The sequence below is a fragment of the Balaenoptera musculus genome, chromosome 11 (assembly GCF_009873245.2).
Source record: "Balaenoptera musculus isolate JJ_BM4_2016_0621 chromosome 11, mBalMus1.pri.v3, whole genome shotgun sequence".
Classification (NCBI taxonomy): domain Eukaryota; kingdom Metazoa; phylum Chordata; class Mammalia; order Artiodactyla; family Balaenopteridae; genus Balaenoptera; species Balaenoptera musculus.
Window position 1 is genome coordinate 63,660,742 of NC_045795.1, and position 25,714 is coordinate 63,686,455.

The 25,714-nt window shown below is 44.5% G+C and overlaps 1 protein-coding gene across 3 annotated transcripts; it reads right to left on the reverse strand.

The window, feature by feature from the left end:
• Positions 1 to 7,564: 7,564 nt before the first annotated feature.
• On the reverse strand, positions 7,565 to 19,915 carry ELP6 (elongator acetyltransferase complex subunit 6). 3 transcript variants are annotated; one of them, XM_036870590.1, is made up of 7 exons: positions 19,749 to 19,915; positions 18,037 to 18,115; positions 16,672 to 16,742; positions 13,914 to 14,032; positions 12,322 to 12,523; positions 10,612 to 10,758; positions 7,565 to 9,103 (listed from the first exon to the last, which is right to left on the reverse strand). In XM_036870590.1, the coding sequence occupies exons 1-7, from the start codon at positions 19,800 to 19,802 to the stop codon at positions 8,975 to 8,977; spliced, it is 801 nt and encodes a 266-aa protein (XP_036726485.1). In that variant the 5' UTR covers positions 19,803 to 19,915; the 3' UTR covers positions 7,565 to 8,974. The 3 variants fall into 3 exon arrangements, with proteins under 3 accessions (XP_036726485.1, XP_036726487.1, XP_036726486.1); XM_036870591.1 differs by lacking the exon at positions 7,565 to 9,103 and adding an exon at positions 10,275 to 10,400 and having other exon boundaries at positions 19,749 to 19,897; XM_036870592.1 differs by lacking the exon at positions 16,672 to 16,742 and having other exon boundaries at positions 19,749 to 19,808.
• Between the last annotated feature and the right edge of the window lie 5,799 nt (positions 19,916 to 25,714).

The following is a 25,714-nucleotide window of genomic DNA, read 5'->3' on the forward strand; positions in this document are numbered from 1 at the left end:
AACAAACAGAAGTCCAGGACCAGATGGCTTCACAGGTGAATTCTATCAAACATTTAGAGAAGAGCTAACACCCATCCTTCTCAAACTCTTCCAAAAAATTTCAGAGGAAGGAAAACTCACAAACTCATTCTACGAGGCCACCATCACCCTGATACCAAGACCAGACAAAGATACTACAAAAAAAGAAAATTACAGACAAATATCACTCATGAATATAGATGCAAAAATCCTGAACAAAATACTAGCAAACAGAATCGAACAACACATTAAAAGGATCACACACCATGATCAAGTGGGATTTATCCCAGGGATGCAAGGATTCTTCAATATACGCAAATCAATGTGATACACCATATTAACAAACTGAAGAATAAAAACCATATGATCATCTCAATAGATGCAGAGAAAGCTTTTGACAAAATTCAACACCCATTTATGATAAACACTCTCCAGAAAATGGGCATAGAGGGAACCTACTTCAACATAATAAAGGCCATAGACGACAAACCCACAGCAAACATCATTCTCAATGGTGAAAAACTGAAAGCATTTCCTCTAAGATCACGAACAAGACAAGGATGTCACTCTCGCCACTATTATTCAACATAGTTCTGGAAGTCCTAGCCACGGCAATCAGAGAAGAAAAAGAAATAAAAGGAACACAAATTTGAAAAGAAGAAGTAAAACTATCACTGTTTGCAGATGACATACTGTACATAGAGAATCCTAAAGATATCACCAGAAAACTACTAGAGCTAATCAATGAATTTGGTAACGTTGCAGGATATAAAATAAATGCACAGAAATCTCTTGAGTTCCTATACACTAACAACAAAAGATCCGAAAGGGAAATTAAGGAAACAATCCTATTCACCATTGCACAAAAAGAATACAATACTTAGGAATAAACCTACCTAAGGAGGTAAAAGACCTGTACTCAGAAAACTATAAGACACTGATAAAAGAAATCAAAGATGATGCAAAGTGATGGAGAGATATACCATGTTCTTGGATTGGAAGAATCAATATTGTGAAAATGACTATACTACTCAAAGCAATCTGCAGATTCAATGCAATCCCTATCAAATTACCAGTGGCATTTTTTCACAGAACTAGAACAAAAATCTTAAAATTTGTATGGAGACACAAAAGACCCCAAATAGCCAAAGCAATTTTGAGGGAAAAAAACGGAGCTGGAGGAATCAGACTCCCTGACTTCACACTATACTACAAAGCTACAGTAATCAAGACAATATGGTACTGACACAAAAACAGAAATATAGATCAATGGAACAGGATAGAAAGCCCAGAGATAAACCCAGGCACCTATGGTCAACTAATCTATGACAAAGGAGGCAAGGATATACAATGGAGAAAAAAACAGCCTCTTCAATAAGTGGTGCTGGGAAAACTGGACAGCTACATGTAAAAGAATGAAATTAGAACACTTCCTAACACCATAACAAATTCAAAATGGATTAGAGACCTGAATGTAAGACCAGACACTATAAAACTCTTAGAGGAAAACATAGGAAGAACACTCTTCAACATAAATCACAGCAAGATTTTTTTTGATCCATGTCCTAGAGTAATGGAAATAAAAACAAAAATAAACAAATGGGACCTAATGAAACTTAAAAGCTTTTGCACAGCAAAGGAAACCACAAACAAGATGAAAAGACAACCCTCAGAATGGGAGAAAATATTGCAAACGAATCAATGGACAAAGGATTAATCTCCAAAATATATAAATAGCTTATGCAGCTCAATATTAAAAAAAAAAAACCCAATCCAAAAATGGGCAGAAGACCTAAATAGACATTTCTCCAAAGAAGACATACAGATGGCCAAGAAGCACATGAAAAGATGCTCAACATCACTAATTATTAGAGAATTGCAAATCAAAACTACAATGAGTTATCACCTCACACCAGTTAGAATGGGCAGCATCAGAAAATCTACAAACAACAAAATGCTGCAGAGGGTGTGGAGAAAAGGGAACCCTCTTGCACTGTTGGTGGAAATGTAAATTGATACAGCCACTATGGAGAACAGTACGGAGGTTCCTTAAAAGACTAAAAATAGAATTACCATATGACCCAGCAATCCCACTACTGGGCATATACCCAGAGAAAACCATAATTCAAAAAGACACACGTAGGGACTTCCCTGGTGGTGCAGTGGTTAGGAATCTGCCTGCCAATGGAGGGGACATGGGGTCGAGCCCTGGTCTGGGAAGATCCCACATGCCGCGGAGCAACTAAGCCCGTGTGCCACAACTACTGAGCCTGCACTCTAGAGCCCGAGAGCCACAACTACTGAGCCTGTGTGCCACAACTACTGAAGCCCGCATGCCTAGAGCCTGTGCTCCACAACAAGAGAAGCCACCGCAATGAGAAGGCCACGCACCACAATGAAGAGTAGCCCTCGTTCACCACTAGAGAAAGCCCATGTGCAGCAACGAAGACCCAACACAGCCATAAATAAATAAGTAAATAAACAAACAAATAAATAAAATTTAAAAAAAAAAAGACACATGCACCCCAACGTTCATTGCAGCACTATTTACAATAGCCAGGTCATGGAAGCAACCTAAATGCCCACTGACAGACGAATGGATAAAGATGTGGTACACATATACAATGGAATATTACTCAGCCATAAAAAGGAACAAAATTGGGTCATTTGTAGAGACCTGGATGGATCTAGAGACTGTCATACAGAGCAAGGTAAATCAGAAAGAGAAAAACAAATATCGTATATTAACGCATATATGTAGAACCTAGAAAAATGGTGCAGATGAACCAGTTTGCAGGGCAGAAATAGAGACACAGATGTAGAGAACAAACGTATGGACACCAAGGGGGGAAGTGGTGGCGGCGGTGGTGGTGGTGTGATGAATTGGGAGATTGGGATTGACATGTATACACTAATATGTATAAAATAGATAACTAATAACAACCTGCTGTATAAAAAATAAATAAAGTAAAATTCAAAAATTCCAAAAAAAAATGAGTGTTTATGTGGATGTATGTATTCATTTCTCTTGCGTAAATACTTAGGAAGAGAATGGCTGGGTCATACAGTAAATCTACATTTAACATTTTCAAGAAACTGCCAAACTGTTTTCCAAAGTGGCTGCACCATTTAACGTTCCCACCTGCAATGTATGAGGGTTCCAATTTCTCCTTATCCTTGCTAACACTCGTAATTGTCAGGTTTTTATTTGTTTTTCTTAAATACATTTATTTATTTATTTATTTATTTATTTTTGGCTGCGTTGGGTCTTCGTTGCTGTGCACAGGCTTTCTCTAGTTGAGACGAGCGGGGGCTACTCTTCGTTGTGGTGTGCAGGCTTCTCTTGTTGCAGAGCACGGGCTCTAGGCACACAGGCTTCAGTAGTTGTGGCTCGCAGGCTCCAGAGCGCAGGCTCAGTAGTTGTGCGCACAGGCTTAGTTGCTCCATGGCATGTGGGATCTTCCTGGACCAGGGATCGAACCCATGTCCCCTGCACTGGCAGGAGGATTCTTAACCACCGTGCCACCAGGGAAGTCCCCTGGTTTTTTTGTTATACCCATTTTAGTGCTTATGTAGTGGTATCTCATGGTGATTTTAAAAAATATTTATTTATTTATTTATTTTGGGCTGTGTTGGTTCTTCATTGCTTTGTGCGGGCTTTCTCTAGTTGTGGCGAGTGGGGCTACTCTTTGTTGCGATGCACGGGCTTCTCATTTTTCATTGCGGTGGCTTCTCTTGTTGTGGAGCACGGGCTCTAGGCATGCAGGCTTCAGCAGTTGTGGCACACGGGTTTAGTTGTTCCACAGCATGTGGGATCTTCCCGGACCAGGGCTCGAACCCATGTCCCCTGCACTTGCAGGCGGATTCTTAACCAGTGTGCCACCAGGGAGGTCCTTATGGTGGTTTTAATTTGTATTCCCCTAATGGCTAATGATGTTGAGCATCTTTTTATGTGCTGTTGGCCATTCCTATCCCTGCTTTAGTGAGATGTCTATTCAAATCTTTTACCCATCTTTTAACTGGATTATTTGTCATCTTATTGAATTGTAAGAGTTCTTTATATATTCTGGATACAAGTCTCTTATTGTATATCTGGTTTACAAATACTTTTTCAGAAAAACAAACAGAATGGATAACTATTTCAGAAAAAAACAGTACTAAAACTGATACAACAAAGAAAAGTAATGATAAAGACTACTAACAAAGAAAAAATTGTAAATTATCTCCAAAAAGTTACCTGACCTTGACCAATGCAAGACCTAAGTTGGAATAAAAAGCACTAAGAATTACAAAGGATATAAAAGGCAGCAAGTTCCTCAACATGGCTTATGAGGCATATATTGCTCTAATGCTCAAACCTGAGCAGGCTAACACAGGTAAACAAAAAATTATAGGTCATCTTCATTCACAAATATAGAAGGTATAATATCACAAGAAATAAATCTCAATAATAAATATTTTAAAATCTTATCAAGGTTATAGCAAACATCAGGTTATAGAAAATACAACAAATACCAGTAAGATAAGACCATAAGAGGAATTCAAGGCTTATACAACAGAGACAGAAGTGTTACCATGCTCACCACATTCACAGGAAAAACAGTGCCTTACCTCAGTGAGGCTGAGAAAGTCTACAGAATACAATGATTACTGGTTAAACTTTTTAAAAGGGGGACAGGAAATTGACGAGGAACATTTCTTCCTTCTTTACCTTTCCAAGGTTATTTTTTAAACTGACCTGATAATATATATTTTTTAAAATTAAGAATTACTATATAAAATGCTCTCTATTCCCTTAAAAACAGAAAATTAGACAACAAATACCTTCACACCACTCTTATTTAACAAATTTTGAAATGCTGATTCAAGTTATTTAAGGGAAAAATAAGTGAGGTTGGTATCATTATTTGCAGATGTTAACAATACCCACAAAAAGGAAAAAAAGAAAAAATATCTAAAAATTTCAAGAATCTCAAAAAAATTATTAGAAGTAGTAGTTTATAAAAACTGTATGATAACTTATAAATTTTAAAAAATCAACTGCACTCCTCCATCAAAGGCACCAAGGAAAGATCAACAAAATCAGATAATTCCTTTTCCAATATCGAAAAGCATTTAATAAGAGGGTACTACATTAATTTCGTCATTATTTTTTAAATAGAATTATTTATTTAAATAACACAATTTTTAAAATGAGAGAGAAAAGTCCTGAAGAATACTTTAGAGCTTGATAAGAGGTGGTGAATTTCATCTGGATAAATAAGTGGGCACAATATCCTTTTAATGAAGACTCTTGATACAGACATACACTAACCTTTCAATACCTACTAAAGACAAACTTCAGAGGGTTCATTTTACGAACTTTACACATAAATAAATCAGAACTACATAAAGAGAAAAGAACATTACTTTTTAGTAAATACTGTTGGTTATTTAGTTATCAGCATGGAAACAAATTATAATACTGTAACAAATTCTAAACAAGTCAAAATTTTAAGCATATTTTAAAAATTATTTTAAAGTTGAAAAAAAACCAACAAAGAATAACACCTTCATTCCACTGAGGAAGAAATATACATTTCTGAATCCTGAAGAACTAAGATACCATCAGAGACAAAATAGAACATTCCAAGATCCTGTTCAAATAGTACTGCCTCCATAAATTCTTCCCCAACTCTCTGCTCCCTCGATTCAAAAAAAAAAGTGAGGGGAAATAATTACTCTTTCCCTCCTTCCTATGACCATCAACCTATCAGCCCCCAATTACTTGAAATATTTTTTGAATTTTATTTTATTTTTTTATACAGCAGGTTCTTATTAGTTATCTATTTTATACATATTGGTGTATATATGTCAATCCCAATCTCCCAATTCATCTCACCACCACCACCTCCCCGAAATTTTTTTTTTTTTTGCCACACCATGTGGAATCTTAGTTCCCTGACCAGGGATCGAATCTGAGCCCCCTGCAGTGGAAGCGCTGAGTCTTAACCACTGGACCTCCAACTTGAATTGTTTTTATGGCCCTCATCACTTTCTCCACTGCATCACATTAAGTTCCTATTTTCTATGCCCATTAGAGTGCAGCAGATGTCTTTATCTTAATAACCCCTTATATAAAATAGGTGTTCTACAAATATTTCTTGAATTAATGAATATATCTGAATACATCTGAATATTTAAAAAGTGTTTCTGAAGGTTAGTTTTTAAAAACCAGAATGTAGAAAAATATACACGAACAAAGACAATGATAAAATCTTACTTTCCAAAATATTACAAAGAAGAACTTCCCTGCTGGCACAGTGGTTAAGAATCCGCCTGTCAATGCAGGGGACACAGGTTCAAGCCCTGGTCTGGGAAGATCCCACGTGCCGCGGAGCAACTAAGCCCGTGCACCACAACTACTGAGCCTGTGCTCTAGAGCCCGAGAGCCACAACTATGAGCCCACGCATCGCAACTACTGAAGCCCACGCGCCTAGAACCCACGCTCTGTAACAAAGAGAAGCCACCGCAATGAGAAGCCCACGTACCGCAGCGAAGAGTAGCCCCTGCTCGTCGCAACTAGAGAAAGCCTGCGTGCAACAACGAAGACCCAACACAGCCAAAAAGTAATTAAAAAAAATTAAAATAAAACAGAATATTACAAAGAATAAAAAATAAGGTTGACACCAGATTCTTTTTTAATTTTTATTTGTTTTATTTATTTATTTTTGGCTGTGTTGGGTCTTCGTTTCTGTGCGAGGGCTTTCTCTAGTTGTGGCAAGCGGGGGCCACTCTTCATCGCAGTGCATGGGCCTCTCACTATCGCGGCCTCTCTTGTTGCGGAGCACAGGCTCCAGATGCGCAGGCTCAGTAATTGTGGCTCACGGGCCCAGCTGCTCCGCAGCATGTGGGATCTTCCCAGACCAGGGCTCGAACCCATGTCCCCTGCATTAGCAGGCAGATTCTCAACCACTGTGCCACCAGGGAAGCCCCAACACCAGATTTTAATTGATAAATAATTAAGGGTGAGGAATGGACTCTATACATATGGGAAAACAGAGAAAATTATATCCTAGTCATTAACCCAATGTTGGTGGAGGAAACCTATAGATCACTGTTAACTGGCGCCATCATCCTGAAGAACAACTTGATGACATGTGAGGGTCAGTCCATGCTTTCATTCAGAAATTCCACTTCAGGGAGTAGGCTCTAAAATGTCATCATTCCTCACCCGTTGTAGGCCTCCTCCCTGCTTTATTTAGAGCACTTATCATGGTCTAACTCTATGTCTCTAAATTCTCAATTCTGTTGACTGTCTCTGTCTCCTCTACTAGAACATCAGCTCTTCAAGGGCAGGGACCTATTTTGTCACTGTCATACCCTCAGAAGGTGCTCAGTATTTGTTGAATGAATGAATGTTCTAAGGAAACAAATACTTACCCCCATCCCCAAACAGGTATAGATGTAAAATTCATAACAGCACAATTTATAATTACAAAAATCAGAACCCGACATGCCCAGAGAATACCTAAGCAAATTAGAATATAATGACACCAAAAAATGTCAAGTAGCCATTAAACATTAAAAATTTAATGAAAACATTTATAAATCAAGTGAAGAAATATAATAGCATATCATGTAAAAAATGTTTTGTGGTGCCTTACCCATTCAGAACTGCAGCCCATATGAAGCTGTATAAATACTGACGTATTAATAAAAGAATCATTGGATTCTTTCATGACTACTTTCTTTTAAGTTACACTCATGATTTTAAAATATTCTATCAACTCTGCAGTATTTTGAGAAGAAAAGCAGCTACTGTTTCAATGGGAAAACTAACACAATAGTCAGTATGACTTGAGGAGCGGGGTGATAAATTGTTCCCTTTTGCAAAGACTAAAAAATGTTAAAAAAAAAAGTTAAAATTAAACAATGGATATGAAACTTCCTTAGTCCCTGCAAAGCAGTGTTATTTTTCCATTTTATTTATTTTTAAAATCAGATTCTTTGTGGTATAATGTACATACAATAAAATGTACCCATTCTAAGAGAATACTCAGAGGTGACCCTGACTGAAGGGCTAAGTGTGGCAAGTGGCATCTTCAGGATGCTGGGGAAGAGCTCACCGCCTTCAGTCTTCACAGGTGAGGGAGGCACTGGCTCCTCCCCAAGGTCCTAGCCTACCTGGCAGCAAGAACATTCCTTCCCCCCCCTCACCAAGGCCATGCACACCTGTGCCCTACATGGGGCCTCGTGTGGCCAAGGCCAGGGTGCCGGGCCCCCGATGGCTTGGTCTCCTCAGCATATGGGCAAGGTGCTCAGCTATGACAGAAACAAGAAGAGCCAACTTGTGAACTGGGCAGGAGCCTGCCTCTGGTTTCCATGAGGGTCAGGCAGCAAGCGTGGACTTCAGTCAGACCTCCGTTACTGGCAGCAGGCTCTACAGCTTTGAGCGTGCTTCCAAACCTCTCGAAGCCTATTTCCTGACTGGACTGAAGAAGAAAATACTTTTTCAGGATGAAGGTGAAAATGAAATGAGACAATCCACAGGAAGCCATGAGGTGGGAACTCACTTTGTGCCGGCCACGAATATCCTAGCTGTCACCTTGGACACCTGCCATCCAGGACTGCCTCCTGGCTAGTACATCCACACCCATTCTGGCTCTGAAAGGCATCACAACCAAAAATGGGCAGCTGGGGCTAAAGCGTGTTTACGAGGAAAGCTCCAAAGGACCCATTTCACCCAGTTCAACATGCAGCATCTCAGCTGAGGCAGGGTTGCAGCTTCCTCATGTGTTTTCTAAACAGGGCCCAGGGGAACAAAGGCAACCATCACAGCACCATTCCACCATCCCTGGGTCACAGCGGAACTGTCAGTCCACAACAAAGGTGTAAAGATCCATTTCTGCTCAGTTGCTTTATCTTTCACAACTAAAAATAGTCCAAGGTAGCTTCAGCTGGCCCTAAATCAGGTCACAGAACAGCAGGAGACATTCCTTTGGCAAAAAAGGACACATTCTTGTCTTGTATCTTGTACTGGTAAGTGAGGCTCCGATCTCGCTGGGCTGTGGGCTGTGATGGTCTCCTCCACAGGATCCTCAGCTAAGTGACAAAAAGAAGAGTGAAAGAGGAAAGGCCCCCCCCCAAATACCTGCTCCATTGTGAACCCTTCCTGCTTCATCGGTGACCTTCAATTGAGGTCATGCACCATGCAGTAATGGGACCAACTTCCAAAACAAAGCTTACTACCAGCCACCTAAAAATAAAGGTTTCCCCTCCATTACAATAGTAATATTTGCTCATTACAGAAAACATGAGAGACAAAGAAAAGTAAAAGGTAGAAAAAACCCATCCAGAGAAGAACCATTAAAGTATTTTTGTGTATATCCCTTTGGTCTTTTCTGTGTGCATGGTTTTGTACTTTTTGGCTAGATGAATTTTGAAAATCAACACAACAGAATGTGTACACTCAATTCCGAGGCTCAGGAAGACTGGACATTTGTCTCTAGTGACTAGAAAGCTCTGGAGGGCTGACTGGCTTCAGAGCCATAAGCTGCCGGCAGAAGCTTCTCCTCAGGCTATGCCTGGGGCGCACCACCAGCACAGCATCTCTGGGCCTGTGCTTCGTTTTCCACACCTGACTCTGAACGACTCTGGGCCAAAACGCCCACCCACCCTTAAAGGGTCAAAAGGGGTCAACATGAAGTTAACCTGGAAGAGGTGGTAAAGGCTTTGGGGTGATCCCAAAAGAGAAGTTTCAGAAGGCAGAGAACCACGGCAGCCCCTGGGCATGGGGAGAACCTGACCTCCCTCCCAGGGCAGGACTCAGCTTCCACCTAAGTACTCCAAACATCCCAGGCAGAGGCAGCAGTGGGGGTGGCAACGCCGGCCAGTGGAATGGCCTTCCCAAGTCTCTATTTTATTATATTTTTATTAAAAAAATTTTTTTTGGCTGCGTTGGGTCTTCCTTGTTGCACGCAGGCTTTCTCTAGTTGCAGCGAGTAGGGGCTACTCTAGTTGCGGTGCATGGGCTTCTCACTGCCGTGGCTTCTCTTGTTGTGGAGCATGGGCTCTAGGCACGCAGGCTTCAGTAGTTCTGGCATGTGGGCTCAGTAGTTGTGGCTCACGGCTCAAGAGCGCAGGCTCAGTAGTTGTGGCGCACGGGCTTAGTTGCTCCGCGGCATGTGGGATCTTCCCGGACCAGGGCTTGAACCCAGGTCCCCTGCATTGGCAGGCGGATTGTTAACCACTGCGCCACCAGGGAAGTCCCAAGTCTCTATTTTAAAAGGAACGGTGTTGGCCTGAATATACAAAGCCTGCTGTGGTCCTGCAGAGGAATTCCGCTGTTTACTGCCTTCCCCTGTAGACAGCCATCTTCTCTTCAGGAGCTCCCCTTTGGCTGCAAATGGACCATCATGGAAAACCTGCCTTGGTGCATGGGGCCAAGCACCCCTTGGGGCGGACTGTGACCTGCATTCACACAACTTCTGAGGCTTCCCTTCCACCTGAAGGCACGCCCCAACCAGACCACCCCACAGCCGGACACTATCCCACGGACAGCCTAGACTCGGGAGGCGAGCAGCTCCCAGTGAGCCCCAGCCCCTGCGCACCTGCCCATGAACGTCCTTGCAGAAGCCGGTGGCCAGGCCTTCAGCCCGCAGTATCAGGTGGCTCTGGTGACCAAGGCCATTCAGCAGGATGTCATTCTCCTCGTCCTCGGCATCTCCACTGTCGTGCACAAGGGCCACTACATTTCCCTGCAACAGAGACCATGATGGAGACTGATGGCAAGGGATGCCAGGACCAGGGTGTGCTGGGCTCTCAGAGCCTCCACTGCCCTGCACCCCTCTCACAGATCAGCCTCCCAGCTGTAGCATCCGCTTTGTGGGAAGCACCCGTGCCTGGGCTCTAGGACCATAACTGCAATCATCTGCTGGATAGTTTCACCAGCACATCCAACCTGTACTTCAGCTCAATCCATCCACAAGCAAGGAATAGTGTCCAATTGTTAAAAAGAATAAAGCAGATCTGTGTGTTCTGTTTTGGGGCAATGGACAGCAAAACATACTGTGTGTTAGTAAAAGGAAAGAGGTACCAAACTGTGTGAATGGTAGGTTACCAATATTGTGAAGAAAAATGCAGGGAGACAAGTGCACATACAAACGTGTTCATGACTGCATAGACTCTCTGGAAGGATATACAACAGAGGAAAAGAGACAATTACTTTTGGCTAAAATAGCCTTTATACTGTTTATATCTTCTTTTCTGCTTCACTGAACTATTCCCAAGTTTTACTTTTTCAACTAAAAGAAGTATTGCTACAAAGAGAGGCTGGTAGTGGGCCACAGAGCAGGCTGAGCTGCAGAAGCTGACTGACTGCTTCACTCCCTCCACAAGCCCCAGTGAACTGCGCCCTCCAAGCCCCATACATTTCCTCCTCCTTCCCTTCTCTCCCCATCACCCTGGCACCTGGCCCTGTGACTGTAGCCAGGATGGCCTCAGAAGGTCCCCTGACCCCAGCTTCCAGGCAGGACCTTGCATGCAGGTGAGCAACATGCACTGCTGGATCCACACACCCCTGGCCAACCCATTTACCCACTCCCCACTGCTCTGCACCCCGCCTGGCCCTGTGGGCCACACGCTGAGCTGCCGTGCTACAAGCTTCCCCTCACTTAACTCTTGCAGTCTGGTTCCTGGGAGATGGGCACCACAGCTGTTCCTATTTTGTTAAAATCTCTAGTATGGCAGAATTTCTATTTTTGCCTCACCACTTGACAATGAAGGTTACACCCTATCCCTGTATTGCACCTCACAATTTTCATATTGTTTTATTTTTTTGGCTGCACCTTGCGGCATGCGAGATCTTAGTTCCCCGACCAGGGATCGAACCCATGCCCCTGCAGTGGAAGCACAGAGTTTTAACCACTGGACCGCCAGGGAGGTCCCTTCACCTCACAATTTTTTTTTTTTTTCACCTCACAGTTTTTAAAGCAGTTTTACACCCATTATCTCAGCCAACCTTCAAAACACACTCAGAGCGATATGACACCGCGTGGCAGAGCGGGGACAGCAGCAGTACCGCAAATGACCAGCCCCGTTAAAGACAGTGCCGGCACCCTTTTAGTTTTCAGGGCCTTATTTTTCATCAATGGCAGGTAGTGGAGAGCAAGGTGCATTGACTGAAAGGTTCCTGGGCCTGCCAGGGTAAAGCCAAAGCCCCAAGCACTTAAACAGAAAAGATCACTGCAAGCAAGTGAGGCCTGGGCCTGTCGGCCCGTACGGGTCACAGGCAGGAGCAGAGGGAGCAGGCCCATGATTACCTTCTGTTCCCGGCACACGGTGGCTCTGCAGTAGTGGACGAAGTCCAGCACTGCCACTGCCCCCACGCCCAGGCTTAGCAGCACACTGAGGTCGTCCACCAGCAGCACCGGGCACCTCCAGGCAGCCTCCCCACTGTCCATGGGCTTCAGGGCCTCCTGCACAAACTCATACAGCGGCTGCAGGTTCCCAGAGTTGGCCTCCCTGGGACACAGGGCAAAAGTTACCAGAGAGCTCACGTGCTCTACAAGTGTTTATGAGACTGCACAGCACCACAGGAAAGGGTTAGGGGGAGGGAAGGAACTGGATTCCAGTCCTTGGCACCAAGGGGCTCACGATCTGGCTGGAAAGAAAAGGCACACATGCACACGTGAGTACATTTACTTCAGTTCAAATATTCCCTGAGGCCTACTAGGTACAAAGCACTGTGCTAAAAACTGGCAGACACAGAAATAAACAGCCCCCAAGGCTCATACAGCCTCTCAATCCAAGAGCTTAAGGCATCTGAAAGACTCATTGGGACTGGGCAGGAGAGGCCTTCCCAGGAGGTCACAATTGGGTATGAAAGCTAAGCAACGGTTCAGGTGTCCTGGGGGTGAGGGCAGCAGTCTAAGGGCTACCAGTGTGCTCGTGTGCGTACCAGGTCCAACCTGTTTCTGACACACATGGCCCTGCTACCTCCATCTCCCCAGTGACTACAGCAGTTGTCTCCCAGCAATAGGTCGGGGCCCAGTGCCTGGGCCCCACTGCCCCACACTCCAGGGCTGAGCCCCACTGACAGCCGGGACAACAGTGCCGTATAACCTGGGCTCAGGTGTAAACCAGGCCCATGCACTCAGACAGACACCCAGGTTCAGAGATGTGAAGGGCTGTGCCCCAGGCCACACATACAGGGTCAGGACACGTGGCCTTCTGACTCCACACTGAGCCCGGCAACTACGTAAGGCTGAGTCTGAGGGAGCGCAGAGCGGGGAGAGGTCCCGTACAGACTCCCTGGGGCGGAGGAAGCACAGCAGCCAGGTGCGGCATCCGCTACGTCTGTGACTGATGCTCATGAAAGACAAGAAGCAGGAACACCAACCTGCAGGCAACAAACTTTTTCTTAAAGGGCCAACAGTAAATATTTTAGGCTTGTGGGTCATATGGTCCCTGTCTCAACTCTCACCTCTGCTGCTGTAGTGCCAGACAGCCAGGGACAATACGCGAACAAACGAGTGTGGCTATTCCAACAAAATTTTATTTACCAAAACAGGTAGCTGGCCCATGGCCCGTAGTTTGCTGACCCCGTATCAAGCCAAGAACAGAACAGAGGTGTGTGCTAGGGCTCTGAGCCAGGGTTGGAAAAACCAGCAAAGCACACTATTCTGCCACATGTCCAGCAAATGATGCTTTCTATCGCTTCAGGGACAGCCACACACCCTCTGGCCTACGGTCAGAGCCAAGGACCTTCTGATAATGCTGCGATACCAGGGAGGTGTCTGACTCCTGAAGCCAGCTCTGCCCTCCCATACACTGAGGAGAAGGAATCACACAGCAACCCTGGGCTGGGCCTACCTGCCAGGTGTGCTCTGGGCTGGGTCGTGGGCTGACTGACCTGAGGAACTGCAGGGGGTGTGGATCCTCCTGAGGCCGAAAGAAGATGTCCACCGCAGACTTGAGACCCTCGAGGAACACGAGCTGCCCGCATTCCCGCGCTGTGGTCAGGCTGACACCCTACACCCGATGGAGAGGCGAATGAGTTCCTGCGCCTTGCGGGGGACCCACCAGAGAGGCTAGACTCCAGCTCACGAGAGGGCTCCGGACACGTTCTGAACCCTGCAGACGTGTGTCTGTCCACCCTCTGGAGGAGCCCATGTCTTGCCTCCCCTGGGTGTTCCCAACACACAATCCTCGTTCTGCTTTCAGATGTGCGTTTACATTTACCTGTCACATTTTTTTTTTAATTTACTTTCTTTTGCTTATATATTTATTTTTATGATTACCCAGTACTGGTTTTTAATTTATAATAGTAATATAAAGTTTCTTTTTTAAGGGCACATAGTTACAAAATTTTAAAAACAGTACGTGGTGGGGTGGTGGTGGGATGAATTGGGAGATTGGGATTGACATGTATACACTAATACGTATAAAATAGATAACTAATAAGAACCTGCTATATAAAAAAATAAATAAAATAAAATTCAAATATTCAAAAAAAAATACAGTAAGTAAATAATAACAGTAAAGACGGTGGCAGGATGACATTCCCTGCTGCAACTACTCAACTCTGCTACCATAGAGCAAGAGCAGCCATAGACCATTCATGAGCAAATGGGGCTGGCTGTGTTCTAATAAAACTTTATCTACAAAAAATAGGGGGTGCAGGCTGTGGTTGGTCAACCCCTGCTCTAGACCAGCACTTCTTAAATACAGGTCTTCATGAAACACACAATTAAGACTCTCTTGAGATACCTGATTAAAATGCAGATCCCTGAGCCCCACTCCAGATCTCCAGAACCAGAAGCCTTGGGGGCAGGGCCCAAGAATGTGCATTTCAACAAACACCCAGAGATGGTAACACCATCTAAATGTGCAACCCACTGTTCTGTCTGTGCAGAAACAGGTGACATGGAACTTCTTAGACCCCTCATGTCCCTAGACCAGGCCTCAATCACTCATTCATACACCAGAGTTCACTATATGCAACACCATTAGCAACGTAGCCACCCTGGCAGAGAGAAGGATTCCTGATCATCACCTTTACTCTCACTCATTACCATTCTCCTGATGTAAGAACAATAATACACCAAGAGGATGGAAGCTCATGCTCTAGTGCTTTGCACACCCAGTGCTGTGCATGTCTTTCCTGCCGTGTTGATGATTCCAAGGTAACAGAAAAAGCAGCCAAACTGGATATGAGAATACACAACTTTCTCATCTATAAAAACAGATGCTAGGGCCACAGACATGCCTCACAGACCTGGAATGCAACACACGTTCGTGACATGACAGTGCTCCCTGAGCTCACGATCTGACCTCTAACACAGGAACTTCTCCCTTCCCTGCAAAGGATGAGAAAGAGCTTACCCTTCTCTCACTCTCTCATTGTTTTCTCCCCATCAGAGAAGAGGCAGTGATGTGGCCCAATAGTATGACTGGCACTTCAAAGATCACTGCTGATGGGTGGCCTGGTTCTCTCCCTCTCTGAGGCTGACCTAATCAAAACAAAAAGCAAAAACACACTACAAGGGACTTCCCTGGTGGCGCAGTGGTTAAGAATCTGCCTGCCAATGCAGGGGACACAGGTTCGAGCCCTGGTCCGGGAAGATCCCACATGCCGCAGAGCAACTAAGCCCGTGCACCACAACTACTGAGCCTGCGTGCCACAACTACTGAAACCCACGCGCCTAGAGCCCACACTCCGCAACAAAAAGAAGCCACTGCAATGAGAAGCCCGCGCACTGCAACGAAGAGTAGCACTTGCTCGCGCAACTAGAGAAAGCCCGCGCACAGCAACAAAAACCCAACGCAGCCAAGAAATAAATAACATAAATTTTAAAAAAATCCTAGGACTTTAAAAAAACAAACAAACAAAAAAACACACTACAATAACAACCCAGTAAATTCACCAGGTCACAGGTAACAAGTAATGGGCCAAGCCAGGCCAGGAGGTTCACCAGCCTCTGGGCCATCTTATTCTTGCTTGGCTGCATCTAATGAGATGAGGGGCAAACCAAGATGAGGTAAGAGGCACATGACAAAAGCGTCTGCCTCTCCCCACATTTGTGTCCTAAGCCCTAGACTTAGGGAGACACAGTGGGAGGCACTCAACTTGGCAGCAGACCAAGCTGTGATCTCTCACTCACTAGGAACAAGATTAAAGCTCACACCGAGAAGGAGAAAACCTGAACTGGTCCAGACTCAACAGAGAAGAGTTTGATTAATTAACAACAGATCTGGGACTTCCCTCGTGGGGCACTGGATAAAACTCCGCACTCCCAATGCAGGGGGCCCGGGTTCGATCCCTGGTCAGGGAACTAGATCCCACATGCATGCCGCAACTAAGAGTTCACATGCCGCAACTAAGGAGCCCGCCTGCCGAAACTAGACCCAGTGCAACCAAATAAATAAATAAATATTTTTTAAAAACACACACCAGATCTGGTTCTACAAACTTTATAAATTAACAAAACATGTAGAGATGCTGCCTTAGCCCTTCAGATAAGGGGTTCAGGATTCCATGGTTTCCTTAGTCCCTCCCTTGCTAAATTCTCCACAACCCAAACAGGGAAGCCCAGCCTGACAGCACACTCACACATGCCTGGCACACACACTCACTCAGGGATCTCATCACGGAGTTCTAAAATATTTACCAGCTTCTGTCCCACGATATTGTAGTGACTGAAGGACTGGATGAGTGCCACAAAGCAGACTTTACAATTAGCTGGAAAATAAAATAAAATAAACTGATTTTTAATAAAGTCTCTACTTACAATCAGTCTCGTATACTTCATGCCTCTGGAAACAAAAGCAATGAGGCAGATCTAGAGAACCGAGGCCTTGCAACCTGACATACCCAATTTGATTCTAAGATGTACTTTTTCTCGTATTTAATAATAATATCTTATTTCATTGATTCTGAGATGTACTTCCTCTGTGAGAGGTATTACTAGGAATCTTAATTTGTTCCACTGAAAATAAATTGTGGTTTTTAAAAAAATTATATTTTTCTAATTGCTTGTTGGTGTACAGAAATACAATGGATTTTTGTTTGTTTGTTTTGTTTTTGGCTGTGTTGGGTCTTCGTTTCTGTGCGAGGGCTTTCTCTAGTTGCGGCAAGCAGGGGCCACTCTTCATCGCGGTGCGCAGGCCTTTCACTCTCGCGGCCTCTCTTGTTGCGGAGCACAGGCTCCAGACACGCAGGCTCAGTAGTCGTGGCTCACGGGCCTAGTTGCTCCGCGGCATGTGGGATCTTCCCAGACCAGGGCTCGAACCCGTGTCCCCTGCATTGGCAGGCAGATTCTCAACCACTGCGACACCAGGGAAGCCCTACAATGGATTTTTTAAACTAGTCTTATACCCAAGAGGAGACAAGGAGAGCACAAAGAAGTTCTAGCTACCTTATGAACATAATTAATTCTAATAATTTATCTGCAGATTCTCTTGGTCTTTATAAGCCGACAATAACATCATCTGGAAAGGAAAATATTTCAAAGCTGTAAATTATTACAATTAAGAGTGCCAAAGGTCTACCTTATTTCCTGGCCTGGCTCAGTGGGGACTCAAGGAAAATCAATAAATCTTTTTTTCATTTGGCTGTTTTCTTCTTCTAATCAATTTCTGTGGGTGAATTGCAGTGGCAATGCTGTTTTCTTCCCTGTGTTCTTTAGGAAGCATCTACTGCCAGGGCAAAGTGTTAATGGGTCAAGTGCCTAGAGACTTCAAAATAGACAAGGACCAAGGAGCAACTAAATGAGAAGGCCACACAAGGACCTCCGGGAGGCAGTGCCTATGCAGGACGTGGAGAAGTGGAAGGCGGGACTGGATACAGGGAGCACATGCCACTCTCTGGCAGAGTAGGAGACGGACCAGATGGTCCAGTAATCAGCTACCTGATAAACAGCCATTTGGCTGCCCGAACACCAAAGCCCTGGCTAGTTAATACGATTCCTATTGCTTCCTGAATCAGGCTTTTTTTTTTTTTTTTGCCTTGGGTTTTCTTTTTCTACAGTCCATACCTTTGAGATAGAAGGAGAGAAAGTGGTGCACAAGGAAACTGCCATCTGTCTTGGCATCACAGAGTAGAGTCAGTTTCCCCTAAAAGTTAAGAAGAACACAAAAACATGAATTAGACTCCCAGGAAAGAGGTCAGCTGAGTGTCAAAATCTAGCCGGTTGTATCCACCCCTAAATTTCTACACCTGGAGACTCTGCATATGTGTGTGTGTGTGTGTGTATTTAACCACAAAAAGAAGAAAATAAGTCAAAATTATGGAAAAACCAATAATTAAAATGATTGGTATTAAGTCACTCATTATGGGCAAGCATATCTCAACCTCATAATTCCCAAGGCAATAAAGAATAGAATCCCTTCTCTTCCTCACCAGTCTTGGAGAGAATTAAATCCTGAACAAAGGAAGCTTTTATCATGGAATCCAACAAAAATCACTGACTGCCAAGATTTTAAGGGGTCTTCTAAAAAGTCATCTGATCCAGCTTCCTCCCTATTTCTAATCCTGCTTCCAATTCTGTCCCCTAGGTAGGGGAGAGTGAAGAAGTAGTTGTTGACAGAGACTTCCAGTATCAAAGTCCTCCTCCCAAAGGCCCTGGAAACTGCTTCAGGCAGAGCTCTGATCATGGAGAGCCCTGGAAAGACCTCTAACAGTGGTCTCTGCAGGGCCTGGCTGCCCTGCTCCAGCCACCCCTAGTTCCTTCTCAGTGACAGGGAAGGTCGTCTCTGTGCTGTTGTGATTTTTTTCACTTATAAAATATGAAAGATCACACTAGCAGAATTTGAGGGTTAACCCTAGCGCCATTTGTCATTTCCTGGCGCCCACTTCTATCCTCCATTCCCTGTGGCCCTGGGCTTGGACTTTGGAGGTGCTAGTAGTAACTGGCAAGGTAACCGGCGCCATCTGGAGGCTTGGGCAGAGAAGAACTGCTGGGCAATTAAGATGCACAAGTATCCACTGAATACTATTTGCCAGGCATTAGGGAGTCATAAAAAGGTTTTACACACTTGGTGTCCTGTCTTTCTGGAAGAGCTTACCATTTCATCAGAAAAACAACAGCTATGAAATAAGTCAGGTATATTCCTAGGAGAGGTAACCCTTGGGCGAAAGCGTGGAAATTTTCGAAATGCCCTAGAGTGTGAGGAGGGAGAAGAAAACAAGAGTAGCGAGCCTGTGGTGCCAAAGATGGACTCCTACAATCCAACGTTGGCTGAGAGCAGCTTCAAAGAGCACTATTCGAGAACACGAGGAGGAAGAGGAGCAGCAGCATTCGCTGCGACCTGCCGAGCGCTCCCGAGCCAGAGGGAGGCTCAGGATGGTTAAGAATCTGGTCCCACGTGATGGGTGGAGAGTCGAACTCTCCTCTCCTCTCCTCTCCTCTCAGGCAGCCTCTTCTGGAGCGCCGGAACTCCCACCACACTGAACACGCAAAGGGCTCGCCCGGTACACGTCTGCGAACTTAAGCCAATCCAAACGTCGGACATGCTTTCTATGGACTTTCAAGGGCACGCACGACCTATGAGAAGGCGCGAGATGCCCATCTCCCACAAGCCCAAATGTCCAGGCCAGCTCCGGGCGGGCCCTCTTTGCACTACAACTCCCAGGCGCCCCGGGGTCCCCAGACGTCGCGTTATTTCTCACGGGTCCGCGTGCGCTTCCCGTACGGTCTTCCGCCACGCTCCCAGGACGCGCCCCCTTCCCGACCGTGCAATCTCTTACCTGCTCCGCCTGGTCAGGGGTGGTATTGAGAAGGTTATTGAGTTCCGGGAACATTCCGAGCAACGGGAACGAGCACCCTAGACAGGAAGATTGGGGTGCCACGGAGACAGCGGAGGCTGAAGAGCAAAACCTACGGCACAAGACCGCGAGGAAGGAGCGCGCACGCGCAACGCCGCTTCTAGGCGCCGGCCGCAGCCAATCGGACGGGCGCCTTGACCCGGGCCGCATCCGGCGCACGCGCGGGGATGCGCATCCGGCCGGGGGACCGGGGCGGTGGGAGGTGCGGTTCCTTACCTGCGGGTCTCCAGCAGGGGCTTCCCCCGACCGAGGCCCCGGGAGACCGGTCTCTTCCTCCTTACCTTGACCGCTGTCTCTCCCCGGCCCGGGGCCTCCGAACGGTACGGCCTATCGAGCTCCTGCGGGGTGCCCCACACTGCTAGAAGCTCGAGCTGCATCGGCGACCCAGACTGGCGAAGATGCCCTCCCTCGCGCAAAGCAGAAAACAAACATAATGAACACGGAATGATATATTGAAAAGTTCTATGGAAAAATGAAAAAGCAGGATAAGGGAGTAACGATGGAGTGGGGGTAGGTTTCGGAATTAAAGAGGTTGTCAACGTAGGGTCAGTGACCAAGTGTGGTTGAAACACGCTCTGCAAGCTCCTACTCGGGGCTTTTGCACTAACTGTTTACCCTCCCTCTACTGCTCTTTTCCTAGATACTCAACCGTTCAAAAAATCCCCCACTTCTTTCATATCTTTGCTCAGATGTCACTTTATCACCGAGGTGTTTCGTAAGCATCCTATTTAAATCGCAAACAGCCCCTTCCCCAGCACTTCTTATCCTTTCCCCCGCTTTTATTTTTTTTCCATACCATTTATATCTAGTATACCATGTATAGTTCTAGCCCAATCAATCTCAGATCCCCAGGGATAAACGTGTAATTCGAAGAAGTCAATTTTATTTGATGATTACAGTGAGGGAGATAGCAAACAAGTGGAGCCCACAGGCTTATCAACAAGCACAGGAGAAAGTTGTATGAGGATCTGGGTTCAGGGGAAATTTAAATGAAGCAGTGTTTTGATGGGTTCACATCAGAGCACAGCTGTTTGAAGAAAAAGTCAAAATGTGGCCTGACTGCAAAGTAGCCCAGGGTTTCCATGGAAATGAGAAGATTAAGATAGATGTGGGGCTTCCCTGGTGGCGCAGTGGTTGAGAATCCGCCTTCCAATGCAGGGGACACGGGTTCGAGCCCTGGTCCAGGAAGGTCCCACATGCCTCGGAACAACTAAGCCCGTGCGCCACAACTACTGAGCCTGCGCTCTAGGGCCTGCGAGCCACAACTACTGAAGCCCGCGCGCCTAGAGCCCGTGCTCCGCAACAAGAGAAACCACTGCAATGAGAAGCCCGTGCATGGCAACGAAGACCCAACACAGCCAAAAATAAAATATAAATAAATAAATTTATTAAAAAAAAAAAAAGAGGGCTTCCCTGGTGGCGCAGTGGTTGAGAATCTGCCTGCCAATGCAGGCGACACGGGTTCGAGGCCTGGTCTGGGAAGATCCCACATGCCGCAGAGCAACTGGGCCCGTGAGCCACAATTACTGAGCCTGCGCGTCTGGAGCCTGTGCTCCGCAACAAGAGAGGCCGCGATAGTGAGAGGCCCGCGCACCGTGATGAAGAGTGGACCCCGCTTGCCACAACTAGAGAAAGCCCTCGCGCAGAAACGAAGACCCAACACAGCCATAAATAAATAAATTAAAAAAAAAAAAGCCATAACCAAGGATTAATGTACAATTAGCTCCCTAGTAAAAAAAAAAAAAAAAAAAAAAAAAGATAGATGTGGAATGTAGTCACTTATCTGAAGCTCTGCATCTAGGCTGGAAATGGAGGCTCCTGTCTCTATGTGTCAAAATCACTTAGATCCTCCAGCTAAGAGTGGATGTTTCACGATTACTGCTATGTGAGAAAGAGGAAAGCAGGCAGGGGCATCCAGGGGCTGCCCTGACACTCAAAGCTAGGTCTCCATGTTTTCCTGTCGAGTGTGAACAGTTTCACAAAACATCAACATCAGCCTCATTGTGATGGATAAAGACAAAACTACACAACTCCATCATCATGTTGACCACAGAACATGAACATTGTCTAAGACAAAACCGAAATATCCCCTTTCCCAGAAAATGAGTGCCGCTTCATACCAATAATATAGCCACACATTAGTTAGACCACCCTATGCTAAGACATGTTAACATAGCGAACCATAGAATTTTATCCTGTTGCTCAGCCATAAAAAGAATGAAACAATGCCATTGGTAGGAACATAGATAAACGTAGAGATGACCACACAAAGTAAAATCAGTCAGAAAAAGAAAAATATATGATATCACTTATAGGTAGAAGTGAAAAATTGATGCAAATGAACTAATTTATAAAGCAGAAGCAGAATCACACAAGGAGAAAATAAACTTAGGGTTACCAAATGGAAAAAGAGCAGTGAGAGGATTAAATAAGGAGGTTGGGATTAACATATACACACTAATACATATAAAACAGATAAGCAAAAATGACCTACTGTACACCAGAGGGAACTCTACTCAACACTCAGTAATAACCTACATAAAAAGAGAATCCGAAAAAGAATAGATACATGAATATATACAACTGAATCACGTTGCCATAGACCTACAACAACATGACATAATTGTAAATCAACTATATGTCAACAGAAAATAAAACTTATTTTTTTAAAAAAAGAAAGAAATGCCTATTCTACTCCAATCAGAGATCGGTGATGGGGGCTGGTGTCACATCCCTAAAGCTTGAGCAGACTTGGGTCCCAAGGCTGGACTGTCCTGGTGCTGAGGGAGCTGGGAAGGATGGGGTAGCAAAGCAGCCCCCCTTGGACTTGTAGTGACAGGTCCCCTCTGGATGGACCACAGTCTCTGGATCCTGGCGGGCCCTCCTACACCTCAACCAAGCCTAGTGCACCCAAAGAATGGTGGACCCTCTGAGCTGGAAGAACTTTGAAATGTCACCTGGTCTGCACGTCTCCTGGTGGTGGGGTTCCCACGTGCAGCCTCTTTCCTTAGAGGCGCCCCACCTATATACGACAGCACTCTCAGCATAGCGATTTGACAGAGGTTGGGATTTGTCTGGGGAGGGGGTGGGAGGGTAAGGGGGAATGAGAAAAGGAACACAAGTCCTTGGGTGTTTCTTCTGGCACATTCCACTCTAATTCACAACCTAGGAACCGGACTAGCCCTAAGGCCCCTGTACCTTAGTAACCAGAGTTGGGCAGGAGGAAATGCTGCTGCCTTGTGGCGGTTTCCCATAACAACAACTTTAACCCCGCTGCTTATGGGCACTTAATATTCACAAAGCCTGCAGGGCTAGAAATGACACCTGCCCCCAAGAAAGATCCTCAGGGAGGTAATCAAAAGAATTCAAGACAGGGCAGACCTTCAAGCAGCCAATTTCAACAGGGAAGCTGTACTCACACCGTTTAAAACAAAACCACACGGAACGATGCACAACATTGCTAATTCTTAGAGAAACGCAATTCAAACGTACAACGAGGGATCACCTCGCACCAGTCAGAATGGCCATCACCAAAAAGTCTACAAACAATAAATGCGGGAGAGGCCGTGGAGAAAACGGAACCCTCCTCCGCTGTTGGTGGGAATGTAAATTGCTAACAGGAGCTATGCACAACAGTACGGAGGTTCCTGAAGAAAAAAACCAAAAATAGAGCTACCAACTGATCTGGCAATACCACGCCTGGGCCTATGTCCGGAGAAAACCATCATGTGAAAAGGCACATGCACACCACCATTGCTTGCAGCATGATATACGATAGCCAAGACATGGAAGCAACCAAAATGTCCATCGACAGATGAATGGATAAAGAAGATACGGTATAGATATACAAAGGGATATTTATCAGCCATATAAAAGGATGAAATCATGCCAATTGCAGCAACATGGATGGACCTAGAGGTGATCAGAGTAAGTCAAGTAAGTCAGACAGAGAAAGGCAAATCTCATACGATATCACTTACAGATAGAATCGAGAAACTGACGCAAATGTTCTAATTTACAAAAGAGAAACTGACTGACAGACTTACAACACAATTGTTGGTTACCAAAGGGGAAAGGTGTGGGGGGAGGAGTAAATTAGGACGTTGGGATTCACATATACAGAGCAACATGTATAAAATAGATAATCCACAAGGACTTACTGTACAGCAGAGGTAACTCTACTCAACACTCTGATATACCCTATATAGGAAAAGCATCCACAAAAGTTTGCATGACTGTATGTGTATAACTGTATCAGGTTGTTGTACAACTAAAACAAACACAATAGTGTAAATCAATTATACTCATATAAAGTAAAAATTAAATTCAAAAAAGAAATAAATGCTTAATATATTCCCCGCAGTACTTGGTAACCTGGCATGGTGTCAGTCTCTGGGGCCTGAACAGGCTTTGTTCCCACACTGAACTCTTGTGGGTCCGTGGGAGCTGGGGAGGATGTGCCAGCAAATGAGCTCCCCTTGGACCTGTAGTGCTTGGTATTCTCTGGATGGGACCGCAATCTCCAGATCCAGTTGAGCCCTCCTATAGCTGAACCAAGACTAGTGCACCCAAAGTTGCTCAATGTCAGTAATAATCAATAAATGCAATCAAAACCAGAGTTACGTATCACTCCACACCTAACATATACACACTACTATATATAAAATAGATAACAAACAAGGACTTACTATGGCACAGGATACTACAATATATTCAATATCCTTTAATATAGAATAATGGAAGATTTTGAAAAATAACATATATATATTTATAACTTAATCGCTTTGCTATGCATTTGAAACTTTGTCACTGAACTATACTTCAATTTAAAAAAATTCACCTCACTTTGTTACAGTATCCAATCCCATGCAAACCTTCCTCCAAATCACCTAACAACCTCAAATATTTAATTCTGTTCTATTGCTCTCATAATAACACTCCCTATGGTTTCTTTCTTTTGCATTGTCTTTCACAGCAATGAGTAATTAATCCAACCTTTTCAACAAGCGGTATGTTTTTGGTATTTGTTTCCTGGAGCAAATTGACATATGATTTCAAACAGTAAAGTCTTGTTTTTAGAGAATAAATTTTTCAGTAACAATGCAGTAGTCTCTCAAAGAAACGTGTTACGTGAGACTCCAGCAGACACACGTCCTTGAGAGAAATACTGTTTCCTGTTAAATCTGGCTTTATCTGTGTTGTCAATGAATAGCAGGACAGGTGTTTACAGATTGAGCTAATTGTTCTTTTCTTAGTTTCCTTATTCATTGGAATCTTCATGCTAGGAGGCAGGAAGGTGGGATTTTTGTCTGTTTTATTTGCTCTTATTTCCTAAAACAGTGGCAGGCACATAGAAGGTACAGGTAAACTTCATTTTACTGTACTTCACAGATATTGTGTTTTTAACACATTGAAGTTTTGTGGCAACCCTACATCAAGCAGGGGCATCAGCACTATTTTCCCAATAGCATTTGCTCACTTTGTGTCTCTGTGTCACATTGTGGTAATTCTCACAATATTTTAAACGTTTTCATTATTATTATATTTGTTATGAGGATCTGTGATCAGTGATCTTTGATATTACTACTATGACTCACTGAAGGCTCAGATGATGGTTAGCATTTTTTAGCAATTAAGTACTTTTTAATTAAGGTATGTACACTGTTTTTTAAAACATAATGATATTTCACACTTAATATACTGTCACGTAGTGTAAACTTAACTTTTGTATGCATGGAAAAGCAAAAAATTCATGTGACTCACTTGACTGTGACATATACTTCATTGTGGTGGTCTGGAAGTGAACCCACAATATCTCTGAGGTATGAGTGTACTCACTTTGAAGGAATAAATTTATGTGTATTTTTCTGCAACTATGGGCTGTCTTT

Bases quoted from the DNA above. Each gene is read 5' to 3' on its own strand.
- ELP6 (XM_036870590.1), bottom strand. From the start codon at position 19,802: ATGTTCCCGGAACTCAATAACCTTCTCAATACCACCCCTGACCAGGCG. The intron at 12,524-13,913 runs GTCAGTCAGCCC...CCTGTGTCCCAG, and splicing joins CACCCCCTGCAGTTCCTCAG to GGAGGCCAACTCTGGGAACC. The intron at 9,104-10,611 runs GTGCGCAGGGGC...TTTGTCACTTAG, and splicing joins GCAAGGACGTTCATGGGCAG to CTGAGGATCCTGTGGAGGAG.